The 25,716-nt window shown below is 53.7% G+C and overlaps 10 protein-coding genes across 10 annotated transcripts; 4 read left to right on the top strand and 6 right to left on the bottom strand.

The window, feature by feature from the left end:
* Positions 1 to 952: 952 nt before the first annotated feature.
* BO72DRAFT_97048 (EF-hand domain-containing protein) lies at positions 953 to 2,453 on the bottom strand. The gene is made up of 4 exons (XM_040950843.1): positions 2,225 to 2,453; positions 1,802 to 1,887; positions 1,348 to 1,643; positions 953 to 1,258 (listed from the first exon to the last, which is right to left on the bottom strand). The coding sequence occupies exons 1-4, from the start codon at positions 2,233 to 2,235 to the stop codon at positions 1,079 to 1,081; spliced, it is 573 nt and encodes a 190-aa protein (XP_040801846.1). The 5' UTR covers positions 2,236 to 2,453; the 3' UTR covers positions 953 to 1,078.
* Positions 2,454 to 3,092: 639 nt separating this feature from the next.
* Positions 3,093 to 5,778, bottom strand: BO72DRAFT_97046 (transmembrane 9 family protein). Its single transcript, XM_040950842.1, has 4 exons — positions 4,352 to 5,778; positions 3,961 to 4,298; positions 3,474 to 3,909; positions 3,093 to 3,407 (listed from the first exon to the last, which is right to left on the bottom strand). The coding sequence occupies exons 1-4, from the start codon at positions 5,454 to 5,456 to the stop codon at positions 3,340 to 3,342; spliced, it is 1,947 nt and encodes a 648-aa protein (XP_040801845.1). The 5' UTR covers positions 5,457 to 5,778; the 3' UTR covers positions 3,093 to 3,339.
* A 146-nt stretch (positions 5,779 to 5,924) lies between these two features.
* On the top strand, positions 5,925 to 7,335 carry lcp5 (small subunit rRNA maturation protein LCP5). The gene has a single exon (XM_040944595.1). It carries the CDS (start codon positions 5,966 to 5,968, stop codon positions 7,124 to 7,126), a length of 1,161 nt encoding a protein of 386 aa, XP_040801844.1. The 5' UTR covers positions 5,925 to 5,965; the 3' UTR covers positions 7,127 to 7,335.
* Positions 7,336 to 7,459: 124 nt separating this feature from the next.
* On the top strand, positions 7,460 to 8,282 carry BO72DRAFT_485693 (uncharacterized protein; the record flags this gene model as incomplete). Its single annotated transcript, XM_040947902.1, has 3 exons — positions 7,460 to 7,472; positions 7,529 to 7,741; positions 7,801 to 8,282. 3 exons carry the CDS (start codon positions 7,460 to 7,462, stop codon positions 8,280 to 8,282), a joined length of 708 nt encoding a protein of 235 aa, XP_040801843.1.
* Positions 8,283 to 8,550: 268 nt separating this feature from the next.
* On the bottom strand, positions 8,551 to 10,616 carry BO72DRAFT_428023 (arylsulfotransferase family protein; the record flags this gene model as incomplete). The annotated part of the gene is made up of 2 exons (XM_040943010.1): positions 9,955 to 10,616; positions 8,551 to 9,894 (listed from the first exon to the last, which is right to left on the bottom strand). Exons 1-2 carry the CDS (start codon positions 10,402 to 10,404, stop codon positions 8,551 to 8,553), a joined length of 1,794 nt encoding a protein of 597 aa, XP_040801842.1. The 5' UTR covers positions 10,405 to 10,616.
* Positions 10,617 to 12,448: 1,832 nt separating this feature from the next.
* Positions 12,449 to 14,675, bottom strand: BO72DRAFT_447615 (carboxylesterase/lipase family protein). The gene has a single exon (XM_040944594.1). The coding sequence runs from the start codon at positions 14,360 to 14,362 to the stop codon at positions 12,686 to 12,688; it is 1,677 nt and encodes a 558-aa protein (XP_040801841.1). The 5' UTR covers positions 14,363 to 14,675; the 3' UTR covers positions 12,449 to 12,685.
* Positions 14,676 to 14,724: 49 nt separating this feature from the next.
* On the bottom strand, positions 14,725 to 17,326 carry BO72DRAFT_428017 (uncharacterized protein). The gene is made up of 3 exons (XM_040943009.1): positions 16,807 to 17,326; positions 16,418 to 16,748; positions 14,725 to 16,362 (listed from the first exon to the last, which is right to left on the bottom strand). The coding sequence occupies exons 1-3, from the start codon at positions 17,130 to 17,132 to the stop codon at positions 15,151 to 15,153; spliced, it is 1,869 nt and encodes a 622-aa protein (XP_040801840.1). The 5' UTR covers positions 17,133 to 17,326; the 3' UTR covers positions 14,725 to 15,150.
* A 665-nt stretch (positions 17,327 to 17,991) lies between these two features.
* Positions 17,992 to 19,506, top strand: BO72DRAFT_447613 (DUF3431 domain-containing protein). Its single transcript, XM_040944593.1, has 3 exons — positions 17,992 to 18,476; positions 18,541 to 19,122; positions 19,196 to 19,506. Exons 1-3 carry the CDS (start codon positions 18,334 to 18,336, stop codon positions 19,293 to 19,295), a joined length of 825 nt encoding a protein of 274 aa, XP_040801839.1. The 5' UTR covers positions 17,992 to 18,333; the 3' UTR covers positions 19,296 to 19,506.
* Positions 19,507 to 19,725: 219 nt separating this feature from the next.
* BO72DRAFT_447612 (flavin-containing monooxygenase) lies at positions 19,726 to 22,186 on the top strand. Its single transcript, XM_040944592.1, has 2 exons — positions 19,726 to 20,713; positions 20,765 to 22,186. Exons 1-2 carry the CDS (start codon positions 20,189 to 20,191, stop codon positions 22,028 to 22,030), a joined length of 1,791 nt encoding a protein of 596 aa, XP_040801838.1. The 5' UTR covers positions 19,726 to 20,188; the 3' UTR covers positions 22,031 to 22,186.
* Positions 22,146 to 23,941, bottom strand: BO72DRAFT_458377 (FAD-binding oxidoreductase; the record flags this gene model as incomplete). The annotated part of the gene is made up of 3 exons (XM_040946374.1): positions 22,146 to 22,148; positions 22,188 to 22,232; positions 22,403 to 23,941. The coding sequence occupies 3 exons, from the start codon at positions 23,939 to 23,941 to the stop codon at positions 22,146 to 22,148; spliced, it is 1,587 nt and encodes a 528-aa protein (XP_040801837.1).
* Between the last annotated feature and the right edge of the window lie 1,775 nt (positions 23,942 to 25,716).

The raw sequence follows: 25,716 nt of genomic DNA, 5'->3' as shown, positions 1-25,716 counted from the left end.
TGCCCTGCTTTTACTTGGTCTCGAAAGCTGAGGGGATATACTTTTGATTCTTTGTTTAGATGGAAATCTCATACCCCCACCGCCCCCTCCACCGCCTACTTACCTCCTACTTGCCTATCTATCTATACCCACTACCACCGCTCTCTGCCGCATAGGGATTCCCCCTACAGATTATAGATGGACAGTCGTCGTGTCTGGATGACCACCCTCGGACTCCCACCACCCTCTTGTACGTGACGATCCATGATAGAAACAGCACCAAGCAATGAGAATTGCGGATCGAGATCGAGATGCCTTACAATTGAACCAAATCCTAGGGTTTCCTGATAACGGCATTGCCGAAATTATGCTCACCTCATTGTAGGCCGCGGGTGAGGATAGTAAAGAAATGTAGCCATGTCTGCAAGATAACGTAAGCAAGCAATGACATCTTGGAGTGTATTTACAAATCTCGGTCCCTACCCTTGAACCCGCCTTGGGGATCTAGTGAGTATACAGGAGCAGCAGCAGCAGCAGCAGCAACAGCAAACATGTACATCGAGAAAGTATATGGGAAGGATGAAGAAGACTAGGCACAGAACTCTGCCGCCAGGAAAGAAAAGTCAAGCGTTTGCATAATCCACAAGGCGGGAACATAATACAGAAGACAATATCAGGTTTAGAAGAGAGAGAGAGCGCGCACTGCAATAACGCTGACTATGACCCCCCACCCCGCACCCTAATTGGACGGACTGTCTTGGATGTAGATAAACACATACACTCACAAACCATAATAAAAGAAAGAAGGAAAAGAGGAAAAAAAGATCCCATAAATGTCCCGCACACATCAGAACGCAAGTACAAACATTATTCGTAGGGAATCCTTAGCGAAACAACGAGATGAAAACATGTATCACGTGACATAGAGAGCACCACATAGCACATTGCAAAAACAGCACAGCGGAAAACAGGCACAATGGGGAGGAGGAACAAGAACAAGAACAAGTCGAGAACGAGTAAGCGCCAAGTTTCACCGAGCGGAGAGAATTCCAGTTAAAAAGAACGACAACATGCGAGTAGTGGGCGGCTGGGGCGCGCTCTATACCAACCCATCGTACAGCGAGAGGGCGCTCACGATCGTCTCATCCCGTTTGCTCCCCTCCTTGAACTCCTCCATGTCCAGGCTCCCGTTCTCGTCCTTGTCCATCATGCGGAAGATCTTGCGCACCCGTTTCTCGGGGGTGTCTTCGTCTTCGGGGAGTTTTACCATCGAGCCGACCTGCACGGGAAGCATTAGCCAGTTTTCGGTGGGGGGTGGGGATGGAATTCAGGGAACAGCCCATAGGACAAAAAGGGGGCACGACGCACCATCTTGTAGATCGCCTCCACGATCGCCAGCATCTCATCGTACGTGATCTTCCCGTCGCCGTCGATGTCGTACAGCTGGAACGCCCAGTCCAGCTTATCCTCCATCTTGCCCCGAGAGGTCACCGACAAGGCACAGATGAACTCCTTGAAGTCGATCATCCCGCTGTTGTCCGAGTCGAACACCCGGAACACGTAGTTCGCGAACGAGGACGGGTCGCCGAAGGGGAAGAACTGGCGGTAGATCTTCTGGAACTCTTCCTTGGTGAGGGTGCCCGACGGGCAGTCTTTGAGGAAGCCTGTTCCGTGACCGGAGAGGTTAGCTCCTGTACTTTCTATCGTCCGTCTTTTCGCGAGGGGTTGTTGGCTTTGCGTGTTGAGCTGCCGGTGGGTTGCTGTGCTCGCTCTCAAGCCATATGCTGCATGTTTGTATAGATCTGGTCGATAAGGCACTCACCCTTATACCATTGCTGCAGTTCCTTCTTATCGAAATGTGTCGCCTTTTGGAGCTCGTCCAGCTGAGCGGGGGAGAGCTTCGACTGTCTACCATAGAACAAAACATGACGTTAGTTTTGTGGTTTGCGGGTAATGTGACAACATGAGTACATGTTTGGAACGAGGGAGGAAGCCGTCGCCGCACGGCGGATAAGGGTTCGACCGGGGGAGAGGGGGTTCATGCAAGAGGTTTCGCAGAGCATGGGGTGCGCAGAGGGCTAGAAGACAGATCTAGACTGCGTTTGTCTCATGGAGAGAAAAGTCCCAAGAGATCCATCTGCGACACAAGACCCCAAAACATTGTGTTGCGCCCTGGCTTGCGTCTCCATCTCTCCGTCGCCTCTTGAACGGCGACGCGGGACAACTGGGGAAGCGCATCACTTACGACTTGCCCATTGTCAACTATGCGTACACCACAGTGCCGATTTCAGCAATGAAGACGGGTAAGAGAGGGGTGCGTCAGGGATGCGTGTGCGGGATGGACGGCGCAGAGAAGGACGAGAGAAGACACGGAGTTTCGGATAGCGCGGGGTAAATCAAGCGGCGGTGGTGGGACCGATAAGAGGGAATAAAGGGACCGAGGCTGTTGGTGGGAGATAGTATAGTGGTGTAGTGTAAGTCTAGTGTAGTGTAGGCGTGAAGATGAAGGTGACCGTCGCGAAATAGCAGGATGAATTAGAAAGAACAGAACACGGACAAGAAGAGGAATCCGATTTTATTGAGAAATGAGAAATGAGAACTGGGCCAGAGGAAAAGTAGTGGCGACGCCCGAGGGATCGAATCGGTGATGCTTCCTTCCTTCATAGCCCCGAGCCGCCGGTTCCAGAACATGTTTATGTGCGGCCTTGGCAATTTGCCCTTGCGGATGAAACACGACTTGGGTTGACTTGGGTTGGGCTAGATGCACATCTCTTCGTCACCCTCTCTCCCACTGTCTCCACTCCACACTCTACCATCATATTGTACACATAATCACATACGGACACCGCCCAATGGGTCTCCCCCATCCCCCCATCATTGCCCTTTTCAGAAATCAACAGTCAATCTGTCCGTCACTCGTTCCCCCGATTTATGTACAGCCATCCTCCCCCCAAAAAAGAATAAAACAACAAACACCAGCGCAGTATGACAGAGGAAAGCACGAATCATGCACAAAGCAATAGAACAATAAACTGTCGCTTTACATGGGATATCCTAGACAAGGGACCGTGACAACTATCTCATAAAAATGACAAGAGCAGCGACCAGCGACCGACTGGGCCTACGAGGTACAAAAACGACATGATTCCCAGGAAATGGTCATGCTTCACGAGTGCGAACCATTGTCCCAGAGTCTGCGAAAGTCTAACGCCGGGGGGAGTTAATAATAGCAGTCATACCCCGGATGAGGCAGTGGAAGGGGGTTTGTCTGGTTGGCCTGGGCGAGGCAAAACGCCTCGGTGGCTCCACAGGGAGCGGGCCGAGTTGACGACGCGATCAAAAATTGTGACTGCAGATTCTCTAGTCGACCTTGATCGAGCCGTAGATGCGCTGCACAAACGCCCAGCTGGCAAAGAAGCCAATCGAGCCTGTTCATTAAAGGTCAGTTGAATATTCTGAAGGCATCCCCAATCTCAAGAGGGACGACAACATACCGGTCAGAATAAAGACCACGAAGCCGATCAAGGCGGAATAGCCAATGTATAGAACAGCGCCCGTGAGGCCACCAAAACTAACCCGCGTGATCCAGAACAGCAAGGCGTTCAGGAACACGTACACTCCGGTCATTCCCGCGCCGGCAAACGCCCTCCAGTGCCACCGGTAGTTCTCCGCACAGAGCAGGAAATAAACCAACAAAACCGTCGTGGCAGCCGAGGTTATGACCATCAAGCCATAGCAAAGGAACAGGAACCCAAACATGTAGTAGATCTTGTTGGTCCAGAGCGAAGTCATGATGAAATAGAGCTCCACAAAGATGGCTCCGAAGGGCAGAATGCCGGTCAACAGGAGCGACGGAATCGGGCGGAGCGTGCCAGCCATGGGCGGCACTTGGCGCGGGATTTGGTTGGTCTTGGTCGGACCCTCAATGGCCTGTCAACTCGTTAGCAAGACTCGCCGTCGGCACGCTCGGGAGTGATCTACCTGTTGTTTGAATCCCAGCCAGCTTCCTGCCACACTGAGCGGCACGCTGATGACGAACCAAATCATGACCAGAGCGAGCATGGTGGTGAAGGGTACAGCTCCGCTGGATCCCTTGGCCCAGACAAAGAGGTTGAGCAGGAAGAAAGTGCCGAAGATAAGGGCCGGGACCAGCACAGGGGTCATAATGATATTGCGCTTCCAGGCATCCCCGCCCAAAGACTTGTAGACACGTGCCGAGACATAGCCTCCGATGAAGCCAAAGAGCGTGTAAATGATGAGAATGGCCGTCGCAAGGAAGCCACGGTTCGCAGGTGAAAGGAGACCGAAGAGGGCAAACACTGTCCATAAAAGTCAATGCTACGACATGCAAATTAGTTGCAAGGCAGCTTACCAACGGTGACACCGGTCATCATGAAGAGCTGAGCGCCATTGCCCACAAGCACGCTGAGCAGCAGGGGAGCCTTAGGGCACCGGAACACATCGCCATGAACCAACTTCCAGCCCGAATCCTCCTGGATGCCGTCCTCCACGGCTGCCGAAGTGCTGTCGAAATCATCCAGGTTGATCATGTCGAGTCTGTTATAGCGAGCGATATCCTTCTTCAGAGCCCGGATAAGAATCATGCTGACCATACCCACGAGGAACACCACGAACACGGCCGAGTTGATCAGAGAAAACCAATGGATTTTGGGGTCATAGACGTGCAGGTACTTATCCCAACGGGTCGCCCACGGGGTGGACGACTCACGCCAGTAGACACTGTAGGTCCAAGCCACGGTCGTCTCACCTTCCTCGTTCAGAACAACGCCAGTCCCATCCGTTTCGCACTCCGCGGTCCCGTCTTCCAAGATCCGAGCGTTGGCCCGCGACTCGGGTTGCACAAGCACACCGACGACGCGATACTTATCTTGGGCCCCGTACCCGACCCGATGATAGTCGATCAGGATCTCGAAATGGTTGTTCAGCACCGGAAGGCCGTCATCGTTGATTGAGCCGAGCGCGAATCCCGGGCTGTAGAACTTGTCCTGGGTCACAGCCTCCATGTTGATCTGGGCGCCGGGCAGACCGTCAACCAGCCAGTTGATGTTGTATCCCTGCTCGATCCTCCGGTTGACGAACTTCGCACTGCGGGCGTCGAAGGTGGCCGTGCCACAGATGGCCTTGCAGGTCTCATTCTTGCCCATGTGCAGCTCCAGCGGTGACGTTTGGATCCGGTCGCCGAACAGAATGGACCCTAATGATTCCCGGACATCCTTGGGCCCGCCCTCGGGAGCGCAGAACCTGAAGGCCGGGTGATAGTAGTCGTAGGAGAAGACGGAGTGCAGCTGCTCGTCCTGCTGCGCGAGACCGGGGGTAAGGTGGTTCACGTAGAGCGGCACCGACTGACCCTCATCGTACGAGGTCGGGGCAACACCGGGGAGGTAGAAAGCGGCGGACAACGAAGGGGCCGAAAGAAGAAGGGTGGTCAAAGGCAGCGCTCGATTGCTGAACCACATGGTGGGCGATTCTAGGAAGAGGCGGGCGGTATATTAGCTCGTGTCCGTGGCTCTGAGAGGAGGCCAAGAGATAGGATGCTCGGGGCCGGGCCTAGCCACCACCGATAGTATGCGTAGCTTTTGTTTGGGAATGAAACTCACAGATGGTAGCTTCCACGCCACAAGCGATTCTCGAAGATCGCACGAGTTGGCCGCTCGAGGGGGGACTGTAGCAGAAACCAACTCGAAGGGCGGAGGAATGCGGCACCTTTATGAGGGAACGGAATGGGAGAAAAGAAGAATTGGGAGAGACCAAACCGAGCTGTTCCCAGAACGGCGGGAGCGTCGTCACTTCACAGTTGCTCCCGTTGTTGAGGCCAGCTCGTCGCTCTTGGTCCACGTGACATCCCGTTTCCATTGACTAAGGACTTAATCGGCACGTGCCGATAAGCCATCTCTAAAAATTTCCCATCGAAATCTTCCGCGGCCAAACACATCAGAACGAAATCACACACACCCATCAAATCGCAATGGCGGCGGCAGTGTCGCAAACTGCGCCTTCGGGCCTGCAGAATGTCTCCGCTCTCCTGGAAACTCTCACTACATGTTTGAACAACACCGGCTCGTCCCTGCCGAAGGCCGAACGGGAAACCCCCTCCGATGTGTCGATCGAGCCGCCGCAAGACGGCATTTCGCTTCTCGACACCAAATCCGACCTCCTCCTGTCATACCTCCAGAACCTCGTCTTCTTGATCATCTTCCAACTGCGAGGCCTGAAGAAAGATGAAGAAGACGAGGATGTCGACGAGTCCCTCCCGGAGGACATCGTCAAGAAACTCGTGGAGCTACGCGTCTACCTGGACCGCGGTGTCCGCCCGCTGGAGGGTAGACTGAAGTACCAGGTGGACAAAGTCATCAAGGCCGCGGAGGATGCCGAGCGCGCAGAGCGGGATGGTGTTTCTACGGGCAAGAGCAAGAAAGCCAAGGGCGCCGACGCTGAGGATTCCGGATCCGAGGGCAGCAGCGACAGCGAGGGCGACAGCGATGAGGAGGATGAGGAGGAGGGAGACGGAGAGGACATCGACGAGATGGCCTACCGGCCCAATGTCTCGGCCTTCTCGAAGAAGGCGGAACCCCAAGCCAGACCCGACAAGTTCGGCCAAGAACCCGCCGGCGATGGTATCTACCGACCGCCCCGGATCATGCCTACGGCTCTACCCACAACCGAGCGGAAAGAGCGCCGCGAGCGGCCCGCGCAGCGGTCGAATGTCATTGACGAGTTCGTTAGCGCGGAGATGTCGTCCGCTCCTATGGCGGAGCCGAGCATCGGTAGCACGATTGTGCAGGGTGGTCGACACACGAAGTCGAAGAAGGAGCGCGAGCGGGAGGCCGAGCGTACGGCATACGAAGAGACCAACTTTGTGCGCCTGATGAAGGAAAGCAAGAAGGACCGTGCCAAGCGACTCCGGGCCGAGGGACCGCAGAACCAGTACGGTGGTGAAGATTGGAGGGACCTTACCGCGGGCGCCGACCGGATCACGAAACTCACTCGCCGGGCCAAGGGCAGCGGGGGTGCATTGGACAAGAGTCGGAAACGCAAGGTCACCGAGGATGGCCAGCGGGACGATGGAGTGGGAGTTGGTCAGATCTTCGAGAAGCGGCGCAAGAAGGTTGACAGCTGGAAGCGGTGATTTCTATGCTTTGTGTTTGTTTTTTGTGTGGAGTATTTTCAGATAACATTCGATACCATGAAAAGTCGTGATTCTTTGTCCAGATATTGTCCAGATTGTTGGTTACTAAGGGTGGAGTGAAGAGTTTACTCGTTCCGAGAATCCGGGATTTTCACATGCAACGCAACCGGTGACATCATCCCTCAATCACTTCATTGTATCAACCCTGCCTATAATTTCAATCCATTCCCATTGAACCAGCATCATCCCAACATCAATTCAACTTACTATCTAGTAGTGTTTCACCAATTTACCCTGCCCTTCTTGACTTAAAGCACCAATCAATCACTCAACATGGAAGACCCAGGTAAGTCCCCACCACCACCACCACAACTCCAAAGCAACCACTAACATCGAGAACAGCCTCCGAAATCACCACCATAATCCACCACCTCACCCAATCCACCCCGCAAGACCAAGAGCGCACGATCCAGAAATTCTTCACCCCGTCCGCCGCCTTCGTCCACCCCTTCTGCCGCGTCTGGAGCTACCCGGGCAGCCGCTGGTTCATCGAGAAGATCTACCAATGGTACAAGATCATGTCCCCGCGGATAGAACTGGAGGTGCAATCGGTTGGTACGTGACGTAGCGAACCCCGGGCCCCGTTCCCACCGCTAACCCCAACCCGCAAAAAGCATTCGACAAACCCAGTCTGAAACTGTACCTCACCATCTCCCAAATCTTCTCCATCTGGCTGGTGCCCTTCCACGTGGCGCCGGTAACCCTGACCACGGTCCTCGACTTGACCACCGACCCGGAAGACGGGCGCACCCCCGTCCAGGGGTCCGGGAAACGCTACTACATCAAGAAGCAGGAGGACTTCTACCAGCCGTCGGAGTTCGTCAAGTTCGTCATGCCCTGGGGGCTTGGGCAGCTGTTGGTGCTGGCGGCGCAGACGTGGGCGACGCTGTTTTGTATTATGGGGTGTGCGGTGTTTTGGCCGCTCATGTGGTTGGAGGAGAAGGGTGTGGTGCCGGGACGGGTGTTGCGGAAGGGGAACTTGGGGGGGGATGTGGTGGGGTGGGAGAAGAGGAGGTTTTTGATGGTTAATGGGTGTGAAGAGGATAATGAGGGGGAGAAGAAGGGGGAGGGAAAGGGGGGGCAGAAGGGGGAGTGAGATGGAGAGTCGGAGGCGTGATGGAGTGGGGTTAGTGGCTGAGGATGTGAGAAATAGGTTGGTCGATGGTGAGTTGGGTGTTTGGGGGTACTGAGTGGGTGGTGTTTGGTTCGAGTAGATTTGTTTGTGGTCTCTATTTAATGCAATGGTTTCAATACAAGATCATACAGGTTCAAAGTACAGTAGCTGCTATAGTGATATAGGCGTGAAAAAAAGAAAGAAACACAGAAGAATATTAACTGCCAAATCTACATCCAGACCATGCGACTCATCCTAAGACTGCTTGGGAATCGTCCGTGCTATATCGATCTGACATCTCCAGCGACAGAGGCTTATATCCCCGGCGCTGCCACCTGCGATTCACAATCCATCTCCAGAGCAGGAAGACACACCAGCTCAGACAACCGCCGACTAGCACCAGCGTCGTCTCCACTTCACTCGACATGGGGTCGAGATATCGGCTCGCGAACCGCTCGCCCCAGCCTTGGGGTTGCTGCCCCAACACCTGGGAGACTCCGAGGACCTGACCCTGCGCGTCTAGGGCGGCCACTCGGAAATAGACCGCCGTCCCTGCCTTGCCAGAGAGAGGGATCTCGGTCTCGAACCCGTCGCGAGGGACAGTCTGCTCGGGAGTGAAGGCCATCTGCGGGCCCATGTTGCGACCGTCCCAGCGTTGGACCTGCCACCTTGCCACCTCCGTAGCTCCATTCCAGCTCACGTATACTGAAGACCCGCGGACGACCGCGTCAGGTCGGGTTCTGGGTCGGCCAACCCAGCGGCCCCTGGTAGTCCGATAGGACATCACCCGGCCCAGCTGGAACCAGTTACCCGCCCCGAAATGGGTGTCGCACAGCACTTCCCCGTCGGGCGCGAACTCCGTGAACGCGGCGCAGTGGCCCCAGCCGATGAAGACGTTGCCTGTGTCCGGCAGCAACTGCATGCTTCCTTGCGAGAGCGTGCCGGTGGCCTGTTCTGTGGGGGTCTGGTAGGTCGCCTTGACAGTCGCGATGCGATTGGGCACGTCCAGCTCCAAAACTAGCCCACGGCTGGCGGTGGGCTCGTCGAAGAACCACTTGGCGCCGTTGTCGAGCAGGGTGATCGTCTGGCTATCCTGCCACCGCGCATGGTGCTGCCAGGCGAAGTCGGTGGCGGAGCCGTTGGAGGCATCCGCAAACTCGTTCAGCGCTCCGCCAAGCGTCCAGAGCACCGCACCTGTGCGGCCGTCGACGCTGGTGATCGAGTGCGTGTGTCGTGCAGAAATCAGGTAGTTGCCGGCCTCGTCCTTGTCGACGCTGTTCATGTGGAAGACGTCGTAGGGATGCGCGGGGCTCCACCCATTGCCCAGTAATGCCTCGTAGGAGCTGGCTAGGGGCACATGCTCTGACATGCGCCATTCGAAGATTAACTCTCCGGTGGCGATGTCAATCTCTTGAAAGAGACAGTCGTGGATATACCCTTGCTGTGGCCCGCCCAAATCGCTCAAGTCTGCCGGTTGGGTGGTGTAGACAATGATGAGGGCAGTGTTGTTGGGAGTGATGCGGAATTCGTGCATATCTCCCTCCGCCATGCCCACGGCTCGGACTTCGAGACGGGGAGTATAGGTCGAATCCATCTAACCAGCGGATCTGTCAGATATGTGTCCATTAACGCAGCATGCGAAGGGTCAATATACCATGATCCAGGAGCCGCGCCCATGGCCATTCTCTCCGACCCCATGCCAGTAGGTCAAGAAGGTCTCTCCGCGGTACTCTTGCACTTGAAAATTGTCCAGCCGCTCGGAGGTGGGTGGCAACTTCCACACCAGTTCCCCTTGGGCATTGAAGATCATGGGTCCTGGCTGCTCGACCGCGTCGCCGCGAGCCGAGAGGAAGATCAGATCGTTGCTGCATCGCGGGTCCCACGCTACCTGTTCCAGCTTCGGGGACACAAGATCAGTCGAGACATATTCGTGGACGGGGTACAGGCCTAGTACCCCTGAGTCGAACAATGAGACGCCGATACGTAGGCGTAAGCGCTGTAGACTAGGGATGCCTAGAAAGATGATGGCTGCAAGCAATGTGCTCAACACAAAGAAACCAGTTATGAACCCAGTCCAAGGGCGGCGAGAGTGTGGGCGCAGCATATCATGAGGATAATCGCAGATTGAACTGATGAGCCAGCAGACATCGGCGTGGCTAGCACTTGAATGGAAGTATATATTTCCATCTTATCACTCCATCACATCTCCTTTGTTACTGCTGAAGGGAGGTGGAGCGTCTCTATAATTAAAGCATGACGCAATCAACGCACTGCTAAGCTGAAGTGGGAGAGTTCTCTTGTCTGTATGGAAGAAAAAGAGACCAAGTGTTGTTCCAGACATGAAGGTTAATGCGTTATCCGCAAGCAGGTTCCTGAAGGGGATGATGAGCTTGAGCGGCTGGGCCAAGCTTTGCAGCTCCACTTTTGATTGCGCAAGCCAAAAGCATCATCGTCAAAGCCATCGGTTTCTCTTATCCGCCGTTTCAACAACGAACAGGGGATGAATTACTGGTCTCAAAGAATAAGATTGCTTGATGCGCTGATATATCACTCTTCTTGTCATACTTTCCATCATTTTCTGGATAATAATAGCCGGAGATAGCTATCAATCCCGACATCTCCCTAGTATTTTCCGCCTCGACACCCCATAACCCACTCACGATGCCAACCATCCCACAAAGAGCATTGGAAAGTGGGTCATTTGAGATATGATCACTCAAACTATGGATACTCCGACGTACGTCTTCTGTCTGCTGCGCCACTGTCCGAGTGCACAGGTCATAATTTCTGCGAGTCCACCCCGACGCTCTCCCTAAAGTGTGTATCGCGTCAACCTTGTTGAAACAGTCCCGCTACAATATCTGTCACATCATACGTACGTTCTTAATTTCGAGAAGGTAATCATCAATATGCGTCCATCTTCCGCCTCGAGACTACGACAAGACATCCCGCAGAGCTCAACCTAGGACGAATAGTGTCTCATACATCGTTCCCTACAGTTCCCCCAAAGCAGGACAGGAAGCTTCCACTTCCTGCTTCAGACTTGTCTGGCTCAGAAGGGAGGTAGCACGTTAGAGTGACCACACCTTAGGCGAACGCCGACTTTTCCTAGACTCCAACTCCCTACATCTCCTAAGGAAAAACCCGCCTCTTGCCAATATCGACTCGGGCAGGATGTCAGCATTTCCGAGCAAACCTGCCACATGAGCCAACGCGTTTAGCAGGCTGCTCTACATCTCGATATCATAATTTTAGCTATGGAGAACCGCCAAGGAATGAAGAAACCGCTCCCTATTGCCCCCCCCCCCCCCCTGAGCCATTGAATTGCTTACAGGTTATGTGCCCGGAGCTTGTAGCCTCTTAGGGCTCTGGGATAATCCCTTTTGTATATTCCTCCGTCATGAACAGTCCAAGTTGATACTTGTTATAATCAACAATTCTTTTGTTGATAACTACAACCGCCGAGATATCTGATATTGCCAAGCCGATGTGTCTCCAACAGATCTACGCTTTTCTCTATCAACAAGACTTCAACATCTATACGTTCTATTACTCACAAGATATGTGTATCTGTAATTTTTCTTATTAACGCAAGCCTGACAGAGGCCAAATCTACGCGTCCTTTACACGACAATCTGTTTATCTTTTGATTCAGATGACCCCTACCGAGGCTTGCCTTTGTAAAGTGCTACCAAAAGTTTGCCATACTAATCTGTATAAGAAGGCTGTTGTCGACGAGAGACTGCTGCCCAGGGCCAATGGGTTAGGACCACTAGGAGAGTGAGAACCCCTAAGGCATTGGGAATGAGAATCGTTCCATATTGCACACCCTTCAGTCATGCAGTTGCTTATACACGACCTCTTCATTGGTTTTGACCGGGAACTCGAAACAGTATACGCATATCTCTACTCGAAGTTCTCTACTAATTCATATACTAGCTCTCAAACGGCTCCGTAGAATCATATCAGAGAATATGGCTTAGAAAAGCTTTCTTTGTTAGGCCATGTTCTATAACAGATTTGTACAAGGTATTAAGGAGGTGATGGATGCATGTAGTGGGAATCTTGTTGGAGAATATAGGACACAAGCTGGTGTTCGATGACTTGGGTTCTTGGGATTGGTTGGTTGGTTAGCTGTTACCCTCAAGTAAATACTATATTGTGATCTCTATTTTGTGCAACGGGGTAAAATAAAAGATAAAACCACACAGGTCCAAGTATAGTAGCTGCCGTAGTAATATACAGGAAAAAGAATGTCAAGAAGCGAAAGTGCCCTGTCCTTCAAGGACTCGGACCACTAAGGTATAAACAATACCTAGCATAAAGCATCGCACAGTGTCACTGCACCACCAGAAACCCACCAGATAGCGATGAACCATCCCAAACTACCACTCAGGCATCGTCGCCAACCAAGCCTCCATGAACTCAATCCGCGAGTCGTCAGCAGAAAGAGGGCCCGATCCCCAGGAATTGCCCAGCCACATCGTCTGTTGCTTGTCCTTGGTGCTGGGGGCGAACTCGGGCAGTCCATCCCCGTTAGGGTTGCCGGTCCGAATGAAGTTCGCCCAGTAGTTGGACATGCGCTCCTCGACAATGTAATCGTAAGGGTACCAGGTCACGTTGGAGTAGTCCGAGTAGGGGATGTTGTTGAAGCTGTACCAAAGCTCCGAGCCGTGGTACGCACCCTCGTCGCGGTTCTCAGCAGGGCTGCGGGTGAAGTAGTAGGTGTAGACGGGGCTCTTGGCACCACCGGCGGCCCAGTCCACGGACCACTGCCAGGTGCCGACACGGCTCAGGTCGCGGTAGAACTCGTTCGAGTTGTTGTTCGCCTGGGCGAGGCTCTGACCGGGGTAGAGGTCGAAAAACTGGCTGGCGTTGTTCCCGAACAGCTCGGTGTAGAGCTCCTTGTAGCTGGCGACGGTCAAGCCTGGGTCAGGGCTGGCGCCCGATTCATCCTTGTTGTTTCCAGTGAGGATGGGCACGTCTAGGTGCGCGTCAAGAGACAGCGACTCGCCGTAGCCGTAAGGGAGGACGTAGCCATCGATGTTTGGGCGCCACATGGGCGGTTCCATGAAGAAGCTGGACAGGTTCTGGAACTGAGTGCCTTCGAAGATGGTGTCGCTGAGCGAGTCGTATCCAATCAACGTTTCTGTAGAAACCTTACGGGCCGCAGCTAGGCTGGTAACGTTCAACTCCTTGAGAAACTCAACGCCCTGGGCTTCAGCAGCAGCTTTGGTACGGTAGCTGGTTGCTGCACTACCCGTCATAGGGTCGTGAGGGCCACGCGCACCACTTTCGGCGATGACACCCGCCACCAGGCCCTTGTTCAGAGGACTCCACATGGAGTCGAGGGCGCTGGCAGAGCCGGCAGACTGTCCGCCCACAGTGATCTGACTGGCATTTCCACCGAAGTTGGCGATGTTCTCGTGGACCCAACGCAGCGCAGCCTGCTGATCAAGGATGCCGTAATTGCCGGAGCTGTTGTGGCCGGACTCAGCGGAAAGCTCGGGGTGGGCAAGGTAACCGAATGCACCCAGACGGTAGTTGATGGTCACGACAATGATGTCTTTGGCTGCGAGACCGGTGCCATCGTAGGTCAGCACATCTCCCGAGCCTCCTTCGAACCGACCACCATAGATCCAGAAGTACACGGGTAGATTCTTAGATGTGATGTCCGAGGTGTCGTTGTAGTTGGGCGTCCAGATGTTCAGGTATAAACAGTCTTCGCTCGTAGTAGTCTTGCCACTGCTGAAGATACCCGCACTGCTGATAGTCTGGGCACACTGAGGACCAAACTCAGTCGCATTGAGAACACCACTCCACGATGTGGCAGGTTGAGGAGCCTTCCAGCGATTGTCTCCTGTAGGGGGAGCGGCAAAAGGAATTCCTTTATAGACAACAGCCACATCGCCGCCACGAAAAGGTGAGTATTGACCCTGCACATCACCCAGGGTGGTATTGATGATTGGCAATTGCGAGGTGGAAGATCGTGCCAAAGGAGTAGCGAACGCTGCCAGTGGTGCAACGGCTGTCAGGCCGGCCAGGGTGGAGATGACGTGCATGAGGAAAGGTTGTTCGCCCACGTTCTGATACTGAGAAGAGGATGAATGAGGACGAGATTGGCTGTTGAACGAGAGGATGTCTGGATACAACCCTCCTTATATACCATCAAGCTTGGGTCGCAAGCAAGCTTGTCCCGCGGATTTGTCTCGCAACTCGGCAGTGAGGATCGTCCGTCGTCGTCATCGTTTCGAGTAGTTAGTGTAACCATTGGAAGTGCCTTCGTACGGCTGTACTAAAGATTTCTCATGAAGATAACTGCATAATGTGGGTCGGAACCACCGGGAGGATCCGCAGGCCGCAGACAAGAATTAATCTTATCCTTCATGTGTGCTTACGCATGCTGCTTGCAGAATCGCCCACCGTCTGGAATCGAGCCAGAAAGTCTGCAGAAGCAGGAACCCGCCCACAGTCGGGTCGGCTTTAGTTGCAGATCACAGGCTCGGCTGTTGCGATATGACCGAGATCTCGGGCCCGATCCCGAGCGTCAACGTCTGATCCTTCTCCTTCTCAATCACAGCGCATGCTCCGAGCGCACGTGTTCTCGGAGATCGAGATTTGGCGGCTGTAATTGCTTGACATGTATGGTCGGTGCTCGGGAGTTCGGATCTCCGAGACTCGGCTTCATTATCAGTGTAACTATATTAACTGAATCTCATATTACTCTGCCTTTCGGGTTCAAGGTGTTTCATAGTCGTCTAGTTGGTATAATGCGAGAACAAAACGGGATGATTATATACAGGGATCTAGCTTGTCGATGTGGTGACGGAAAGTGTGCCGAAATCGTACTTCATTGAACGCCAACAGGTCGTGCTCCCGAGAGATTGACCACTCTTCCTCCGCCAGCCGTAGGAATCGCTGCCGCGGCTGGAGGCTGAACCCAGCCTGGAACGTTGTCATCTTCACTTTCTCGGGCGTAAATTGTCTGCCACACGTTGGGAAACCCTGTAGGCACGGCTCCACGAAGGCGTGCGCCCGGGATGGCTAAACGGGGATTCTTGTGGGTCAGGTAACCGCGCATCAGGCCTTGGGTTAGGAGGGAAGCTAGAATTGACTCAATCTCCCGCATCATCAAAGTAGGTTTCCCCTCTTCGGGCTCAAGGTCAGGGCGGCTGGCGTAGGGGTCGAGCTCAAATTGCTTGTAATCTGCCGATGGCTGGCCATCAACCAGGTTCCCGGCTGGGTTGGCTTGCCATTGCCCTTGAGCATCGAAGTACCCATCAGGTGCCAGGTAATCAGCATATTTGGCTATCAGGCTGGGTCCAGGTATGGCTTCTTGCGCATCAAGTTCGTTTACACCTTCAAAGTCCCAGTCTAGTGGTTTGTATACTATCTGGGAACCAACACGGTTGTTTCCAGCCTGTGCATCGAGCTCGGGTCGAGAGGCGAAGAAACCATAAGCCTGTTGCGCTGGGACCGTATGCTGAGATTGGATCCACTGAATAGCAACCTCAAGTTTGCTAAGGTATAAGAATGGGGGCGGCCCACGACTCTGGCCTTGAGGGTCACCGTGAAATCCACCATGAATGAAAACCTTACGAGAAAGAGACCTCCACACAAGAATCTCACATCTGTTGCGCAACGGAAGAAGAATCCCCTTACGCGCAAACCATTCTGTCTCGGGGGAACCAACAGCCAGGTGTTCCCGGAAGGCGATATAGTCGCCACGAGCGATCAAGCGGCAGATCGGAATGAATTTTTCTGCCAGTCCCTCGGCTTCCGGACGTTGCAGCAGTCGGAGGGTGGGGAATCGGCCCAGGATGATATTGCATGGGATCAGGTAGGTGAGGATGGCTCGCTTCTGGTTTAGCGCTTGATGGTGGCATTCGTCGTACGAGGCCTGTAGGGCAATCTGTGCAGGATAGAAGAGGTTGTTGGCGAATAGGTAGCGCCCGAGGTAGTATAGGTATGTCACCCTCTGGGAGGCCGGGAAGTACTTGAGGGGCGGGGATTGTGCGCTGATACTCGCGAACATTTGCTCCGCATTTCGAAGTTTACCGCACTATTGTATAGTCATGGTTAGAGCACGACATGCCAATTTCACGGCCTGATGTTACCTGGAAGAGTAGCTTCAGGCAGAGGTTGGCCATCAAGTAGATGCCAATGCGCTTGCCTTCGGGCTTTCCATGGATCCCTGGCGTACCACTTCGGTCTGTGAGGCACTTGATGAAGGCCTCCCGAACCACGTTTGCCGATTTCTCCACCAGTGTCACCTTCTCCACAGTCTCATCCTGGTTTGAACGGCCGTCGAGTCGGAGTAGGTGTGCAATCAGTTCGGGACGACGGTCGAGGCCCATGGCCAGCTTCGCGAGGACTTTTGAGAGGTACAGAACGGTCGGTAAGACAATAACGCCCATTTGACTATCGCCCAATGCAAGAACACATTGACTGTATGCAGTAAGGTCAGTGTCTGCGAATGTGATCCGGAGAAAAATGCAATGCATACTTGACGAGTCCCTTGAGAAGATCGTATGTCTCGAGCAAGTTATCGACATTCACATCTCGTAGAAAAGTGCAGTAAAGCCTCATGAAAGTCGCAAAAGCGGTCCAGGAGCTACCCTTGGACTTTGGTACCAATCCTTCACATCGTCGCAATAGATCTGTTTCCCGCGGACCAGAAGGATGGTGTTGCCGTAGCTCGTTGGTCATCTGCCGATAGACATCGGGGAGGGGAGGCTCAATCTGCAGAAAGTCCTGTAGCTTGGCTCCATCGCGGGATTTGACGATATCTGCGACGCTCGCTAAGAAGCGATCCAGGGTTGGTGTGGCCATGTTGTCCGTCGTGGAAGGAATGGGAAGCGAGGCAGGCCGAAGATCACGGATTCGCTATCGATGCGATGGTCATGAATGTCGTGCGGGAGGTGTTTTGGAAGGCAACTCAACGAATGTCACACATGATGCGACGGCGAAGAGAATGAACGAGACCCTGAACTAGGGTCTGGAAGGTAGAGGCCGGGGACGCAGCTTGGATGAATTAGAGCAACAACGGAGGTCTGAACGGCGGCAGAATGTTGGATGGGATGGATAAGCTCCCACCGCCGCAGCTTCACACTAGCCTCAATCAGGAAATCTGTGCTGAAGGGGCTTGGCGGCCATCTTCAGTCGGGGTCAACTTCCCTTATAACTATACTCTACCCATCTCACACTACAGCGATGGCTTGAGGATAGCTGCTTGTCACTCTATTGCGGACACTTGAGTACTGCTGCCGAGAGTCCTGGGATAAGACATTCCACGAACGATCATCCGATACTTGGGACATTCACAATTTACTATTATTATAGCCGCAGCTATTAAACCTATAGTGAGGTCGGTCTTATTAGAGTTGTACAATGCGGAAAATATGATATAGGTGTTCCTTTGCATGCGCTATTCTCCCACTTACCAATTCCATTACTCAGTTCAAGGGCAGTGATGAATGAGGAGATTAATATCGTCCTCGAGGTGCGGCTGAAGATAAGCAGGATTGGGGCTATATCCATGATAGTACATAGGGTCATTGGATATCGGGTAATCTCCGCTGCTACTTCGACTATGAACTCCAATGTCTTGACAGGCGCTGGATAATCTCGCGCAAGCGTCTTTCGAAATTGGTAAAGTCTATTCGCCCTCCCCCACATCTATTTTTCGACTCTCGAGCTTAAGAGTGCCCGCTGGGATTAACAACAACCGATTTTCCTTGATGGTGAGAAACAACACATTTGATTCTGTTGTCGGCCTACTCCCCCCTTTCCCTTATCGGCCCACAATTCCCCACCTGTGCTTTCATTTTTGGTATGCTGTTTGACAAGTTGCAAAGACCTCCATCTTTGATGTTGCAGAGACGGCAGTTCCGCTGGCCCAAACGCCGCACTGCCGCCTTTGGAGTTTTGGCTCTGCTTGTGGTCTCCAGTCTCTCGTGGTACCTTGGTCGTGGTAATTCTCCACGTTCCAGTCGGCTTTTTCTGCCCGTGATATTGTGCTGACTACCAATCCATGACAGATGGTATCAACCCCGTGCATGAGCAAATATCCAGATACACAGACACTTATAACAATGCAACGAATGAGATCGGCTTGGTATTAGCAGCGAGGAAGCATGAAGATCTAAACTGGGTGCTGGAATACTGTAGGGATCAGTATGGCACTTTTAAGGTCCCAATTGCCACTTGTTCTTGTGTTGGCTGACGATGTTCGCGGCAGCGGGACAATTCCATTTGTCTACACCACTGATGCCAAGCCGGCGCCTCATCTTTTGACTCCGCGTACGATTCGTGGTCGCGAGGCCACCGCCTACCTCTCCTTTATAATCGACTATTACGACAGACTGCCAAGTTACACCTTCTTCGTACATTCCGATCATGACCAGTGGCATAATGACCTATTTGGCCCTCATACCGGGCCAATTCTGCGCAATCTCCGCTTAGAGGCTGTCGATGCGCGAGGTTATCTTAACCTCCGATGTGAGCATGATCCCGGCTGTCCAACAAGTGTTCAGCCGTGGAGCCCGTCAAACCTCGATAGAAAAAACCATGATATCCGCGCCTATTTTGCCGAGGTGTACCAAGTACTGCTTGATGTTCCTGCCGACCAAGTTCCAGAGCAGATTGGAAATGTCTGTTGTGCTCAATTTGCTGTTAGCCGGGCGCGACTTCTTCAACGGCCCCGATCCGACTACGAGCGTATGTTACGCTGGGCGGATGAAACAAAGCTGACAGACAGTTTTGGAGTTGGATGGGTCTTCGAAAAGATTTGGCACATCATCTTCGGAATGGAGGCTATATAGTGAGTGATGCACGCACATTAGGATCAATTCCTGGTGAGACAGAGGAATATGTCTGGCTAAGCTGATATCTAGTTGCCCTCGATATGAACAATGTCGGTGCGACGCGTATGGCTGGTGTGGACCTTTGATCTCGGGTGAGACTCTAACAGCAGTGCGAGCAAATCAGACCTGATGATGGAGCCGATGATTCCATTCGAAATATAGAGTGTACTGTCTTATGTGGGGGAATGTACAGAACCATCAAAAATACTCCATTTTGAAGCCGAAAAGAATCGCAGTGTGCAATGCAAATTTATCCAAGAATGGTGGTGTGCGCTGGATCTTCATCAATTTCAGCACTATTTCATACCTGAGGTGTGGGAAAGAACGTTCTACTTAGTCGATATATCAATGGATCTGTATATATTTTCAATTGTAAATAATAAATGGTTATATATAGATTAGATAAATATACAACTCCAAGCTATTTCCAAAGCGATTATTCTATATCCCGGGGGCTGGGCCTGCTGAGATAATCTCGGCTATAGATAGAAACATACAGATCAGCAATTTATGTACGCCATAGCCCGTCACCATTCTTGCAGTCGGAGCTTTTGTTGCAGACACCTGCATTCGGAGTGTTCTCTGAGCAAAGTCGTTCTCAAGTCACTTTAATTGAGACCAGCACCATTGAGATGATCACCATTGGGAGGAAATTAAGGTGGTCGCCGGACGGACCGTTCAGATCGGGATTACACTACCACGTGGAAGCCGTATGGTGTCACAACATACCAAGCGAATAGAGTCAAATTTCACATAGTCAATTCCACGAGACGCTCAAAGGACTCCTGGTCCTGGCGTCCAGCGACCTGGCTCGGAGTGGATAGTCCCACCAGCCGGAGGACCCCGGGATCTCACACGCAAAACATGAATGAAGGGACAGATAACCGAAGAGGAACAAGGCCAGCTCTCTCTGATGGGCTTGCGGGAATTATGTAATGGCAGTCATTAGTGCATGGCTCTTTCATCCGGAGAAGAACCCAGTGGGCAGTGTGTGGTGGTTCCCGCATTCACATGCTTCGCACAATGGCCGATCCACAACTACGTCATGCTTTGAACATGGCTGTTTCAAGCCCCCATCATCATCATCGTCTTCCCTTCCGAGTCCGAGTCCCATTGAAAAGGTTCCTGCTTCCCCAGTCGACTTCTCGTCCCAGATTAATTGCAGTCAAGAAACTTATTCGCGTCTTACCTCACCAGCTGCTTTTGAGTGGCACCCAACCCTCCCTCTCTCCCATTGCCTACGAACAACTGCCTACCATGGCGGAAAAAAATCAATCAGGACTTTCCATATCGGCGTTTCTAAAGCACCCATTCCTACAGACATGGACTGTCTTCTACATGCTTTTTCAGCACTTGATCACTTGGATCTTTGCCCCCAATCCTCCCAAGCCGACGGCTGACACAGATGGCCTCCCGAAGAAGAGAATTGCCGTGATTGGCGCAGGTCTAACCGGAGTTTCAGCGGCAGCACACTGCGTCGGTCATGGGTTCGATGTCGAGATCTTCGAAGCCAGATCCAAGGACAAGGGCCTCGGAGGTATCTGGAGTGTAAGATCCCTCGCACTCCCGCGCAATTGAACGTGCTAACCCGACCCCCAGCGTGTCAACTCGACATCCTCTCTGCAAATCCACAGCCTGATGTATCGGTTCCACCCGTCAGTGAAGTACGACGCCGCCTACCCCACACAAGCAGAGATCAAAGAACAGATCGCAAGCCTATGGAAGCGCTACGACCTGCAGAAGCACACAACCTTCAACACCCCGATCACCTCGGTCAAGCAGACCAAGAACGGCAGATGGATCATCAACAACGACGAGTCCAAGTATGGTCGCTTCGACGGAATCATTGCCTCCGTCGGCGTGTGCGGGGACCCGAAGATGCCCCCGCTCCCGGACCAAGAGAAGTTCAAGGGCCAGATCTACCACTCCTCCGAGCTGGACGGCAAGTCCGTGGAAGGCAAGAAGGTGCTCATCATCGGCGGCGGCGCCAGTGCCATCGAAGCGCTGGAGTTCGCCGTCAAGAACCACGCCGCCGAGATCGACGTCCTCTCCCGCTCCGACAAATGGGTCATCCCGCGCAATGTGTTCGTGCAGTCGCTGCTGGCGATGAACATCCTCGGCCAAGAGACCTCCCTCTCGTGGATCCCCGAATCGCTCCTCCGCAAGTTCTTCTACCGCGACCTGTCCGACATCGCCCCCTCGGGCGGGCTGTTCACCGGCACCCCGATGGCCAACTCGGAGCTCTTCGAGCAGATCCGCCAGGGCAAGGCGCGCTGGCTGCGCGGCGACATCGTCTCGACCGAGGCGGACGGGATCCGGTTCAACTTCCGCAGCCGCGGCGTGCCCAAGGGCGGGCCAGGCCACGAGGCCCTCGTGCCGGGCGACGTGGTGATCATGGCGACGGGCTTCAAGCGGCCCTCGCTCTCGTTCCTGCCGGACGACGCCTTCGAGGAGCCCTACTCGCCGCCCAGCTGGTACCTCCAGACCTTCCCGCCCAAGTACCCCAGCATCTGCGCCAACAACAGCACCTACGTCAACGCGATCGGCACCGTCGGCAACATGCACATCGGCATCTACACGCGCTTCCTGCTCATGTTCCTGACGGACCCGCTGTCGCGGCCGAGCGAGGGCCGCATGAAGACCTGGATCGACTTCACCCGGCTGATGAAGAAGATGTCGCCCGTCGGGGCGTTCGACTTCTTCACCTACACCGAGCTGATCTACTGGTTCGTGTTCTGCATCGTGGTGAACCCGTTCCGGTGGAAGTGGGCGCCGTTCGTCCTGTTTGGCATTGGATACATGCTTCCGTTGGAGGTGGTGAAGCAGGAGGAGGCGTTCAGAAAGGAGCTCAAGCGACAGCACTAAATGTGGTTGTTGGATGTGAAAAGACATTCTGATAAAGTTGGACATTGACAGATATGATTGGAAGATAGCTAGCACCGGTCTCGACACATTGAACATCTAATGACCTGATGATATTTTACTATACTTGTTACAAATGAATTCCTTGATATATACATACCCGTTCGCACAATGTCCAGTCCCTCTTGCCCCAAGCTATCCTCACCTAAAAGAAACAAAAAGTCCCTACCCCTTCAAATAATACTCCCCCCCCCACCAAGCCCTCCAAACCCCATACAACCCCCTCACCGGCCAAACCTTCCCCACCAACCCCCTTCCCCACTTCACCCACCCAGCCCCCTCCCCACCTTGCGTCTCCCCCAACCTCACCCTCACCTTCTCCCACAGATCCGGCAAATACGCCGCCTGATACCTCTCCCGCAACCCGCGGTACCGTTCCCAATCATAGATCTCCCAGAACTCCGCTTCGGTGTAGTACGCGTGCGCATACAGCCACTTCTTGCCGCCGAGGGCGTGGACCTTCCGCTCGAGCCGGCGGTTGTGGTCGATGAAGGCGTCCCCGCGGTGCGGCGAGGGGGCCCACAGGCCGAAGTTGAGGAGGTATTTGGCGTCTTCGTCGGCGGTGGCGGCTGCCTTATCCTTGCCCCTGTCCTGGTCCAGCGGAGTTTGCGCGGTAGCTTGGGTGTGTGTTTCATCCTGCGGAGTAGAAATAGTGGTAACAGTAGTGGTAGGGGTAGGGGTGGCTTGGGTGTTGGGGCGGGGCCGGCGTCGCCCGGAGGTGGTCATGAGGCCGCCGCCTTCGTCGCGCACGAGCAGCGGACACAGCCAGATGGGGTAGTGGCCGAAGTTGGCGGGTGCATCTAACCAATCCAGGAAGGTGGTGGTGGCGGTGTACGGGACGGCGACGTCCTGGATCAGGTACTGCGCGGCGAGGCCGCTTTGGTGCAGGGCGTGGTACATGACGCGGGTGTGCATGAAGTTGTCGAGGAGGTAGCGAGTCAGGTGGGTGAAGGGAGTCAGGAAGTAGGAGTAGGCGTAGCGGCCGGTCCAGAAGGCGCCGCGGTCGTAGCGGAAGAGGTAGTCTTGGAGGGGGATGTGGTCTTTTGGAAGGGAAGGGGGTGTGGGTGATGCTGAGGGGGAGGGGCGACGAGGCGCGCGAGCTTGCGCGTGGAGGTAGAACCATGGGTCGTGGGGCCGGGTGAATTGCTGGATGGGAGCTGCCGCTGGCGATGTAGCTGTGGCCGTGGGTAAGGTGTCGGTCAGCTTGCCGGCGCAGATGACGATGTGGTCTTTGGCGTAGACGATCCCGTCGAGGTACTCGATCGTCGGGTCGGCGGTGCTGGCGCGGATGGTATCCATGGCCTCGGACATGCTGGTGGTGGAGAGGTAGGTGAGCTCGACGAAGGGCAGCGCGCGCCGGCATTGGATCTCCAGCATCGTGACGACGCCCAGCGTGCCGAAGGCGGAGGCGGCGCCCCAGAAGAGATCGGCGGCCGGGCCGGTGGGCGACGCCGACCGGATCTCCCCGTTCGGGATCACGATCTCGATCTGCAGGACGGTGGCGTCGAAGAAGCCGTGGCGGAAGGAGCTGCTCTCGCCGGATGTGCCGGAGAAGCCGCCGCCCGCGGTGATGCCGGGGAACTCCATCACCACCAGCGGGACGAGGCCGTGCTCGAGGGTGGCGGCCACCAGGGCGTCCATGGGCACATTGGGCTCGACGGTCACGGTCTGGGTGACCTCGTTGACGTGCAGCACATGGTTGAGGTCGGCGGTGCTGACTGTGTTGTGCGCGTGGTGCTGCGACTGGCGCGTGGAGTTGGTCGAGCCATGATAGATACGGAAGGGCTGCTGACGGACGTGGAACCGCTTGACTTGAGCGGCCAGCGCATCTACGGCCGTCTTGTGAGCTTCCATTGAGGTTGTTGAAGATAGTCAAAAAAGAAAATGAAGGATATGCAGGGTGTATGCGGAGAGTGCGGAGGAGGCGGATGCAGCGGAGGCAGCGGAGATAAGATGCAATTCATTCATGGTTGCCTGATCGACAATGATATCATCCACCCACCCACTGCTGATCCTTGGCTTCTACACCACTCAATTGACACCATCTGAATGATGAGCATGAGTATTGCTACCTAGTCTCTACTCCGGAGTACTGATGGAGCCATATCGCCATGTACCATGAGATTGCTAACAATTTTGTTCCCTATGGACAATTGTATGAAGTGTGCTTTATGGAGGTCAGCCACCGGTTTATTCAGAGCCCGGAAGGTGTTGTCTTTCTGAAGAGTCCTCAGTCGACTAGTAATCTCGAGCGCTGATCTCTGTCTCTGGCATCCTGAGTGAAAATCTGTTCTTGGGTGAACAACGACTTATCCACCGTGTGTGGATCAGCTAGAGCGTCTTCGAAGCTACTATCTTAGCCCTGGCGCCCCTTTTCAAGAAACAGAGTCTATAGTGTGCAGTCGCCGTCTGAAACTTCCCTCTTTCGTGCGAGACTCCTTCAGGACTGTAGGAAAACAAAAAGTTCCAAGTCTCACATCAAAGGTTGCGGTTGATCTCCAGCTCCCGGGGTATGCTATCCATCCACCAGAAAACTTTTCGGTTTCTGCTACAGGCACCAAGAGAGCATGTAAGTATAACAACGTTCTCAAGATAAATGCAATATACAAATAGCCACGGCGTTTTGGCTGGAGTAGGATGACTGTAGGTTTCCGTGATAATTGCTTTGGATGTTGGTTGACTCGCGTCCAACAGATAGATTGTTGCAGCTGTCACGTTAGTATGTGGTATACTCTTCGTGCAGCTCTTGCGGCTGCAGATGAGCAGTATGGTTAACACGAGTAGGGATCTGAAGAATATAAGCGTCGAGTGTCCAAGCCTCAGGACATGAATGAACAATGCGTAGTATCAAACAGCCGCTGTAAAAGATAATCGCATAGGGAAGCCGAGTAGGAACTCATTGCCCTCAAGCACCAGGTACTAATACATTACCGAACACCAGGAAGGATATGCATGCATTTGGTAAGTTTTATCAGAAAAGAAGAGAAATTATAAAAGAGGCAGTCTGGAAATTTCACGTAAGAATACAGACAGTGGATTGTAGGGATTTTGTTTGCAGCTGCCTCGTTTGCTGGGATCGGGCTTGTAAGAGCCCACGGTAAAATTATCAGGCTGTTAGTGATAGTAACAGCAGCAGTGTCAGTTCAGTATATTTCTGGGACGCTGCCATACCTTGGCGCTTGGATTCCGATTTTCGTTGACACATATTGTTATTTCTTGGTAAGCTTCTAAAGCCCGAGCCGAGCCATGTGCCATCGAGCATTATCTTCCTGACTGACTCCCAGAGTGGCAATCTGACCCGCCCAATTCTGCGCGTCACGGAGTACAATAAAGGAAATTCAGACTTGGTCCGATTGACTGAATACCTTACACCCATTGATCGATCAGATGGGGAGTTTCCTCTGTGCAAACTTTCATTCTTGACAATCCCTGCGGGGAGCTGACAGTCCCTGCGAACTCATCGACAACAAGTGCTGGATTGACTTGAGTCATCGCGCAGTGGTAGGTATCCGTATGTTCAGAGGAGAGTTCATCAATCCTATCATCAAGCAGAGAAATGAGACCAGCCAGGAAGGCAACGAAACACGTTTTGAAAAGCACAGGGACCAGGTCGCAAGTGATCTGGTGAC

The sequence above is a fragment of the Aspergillus fijiensis genome (assembly GCF_003184825.1).
Source record: "Aspergillus fijiensis CBS 313.89 unplaced genomic scaffold BO72scaffold_20, whole genome shotgun sequence".
Classification (NCBI taxonomy): Eukaryota; Fungi; Ascomycota; class Eurotiomycetes; order Eurotiales; family Aspergillaceae; genus Aspergillus; species Aspergillus fijiensis.
This window is presented reverse-complemented; position numbering and strand designations above follow the sequence as displayed.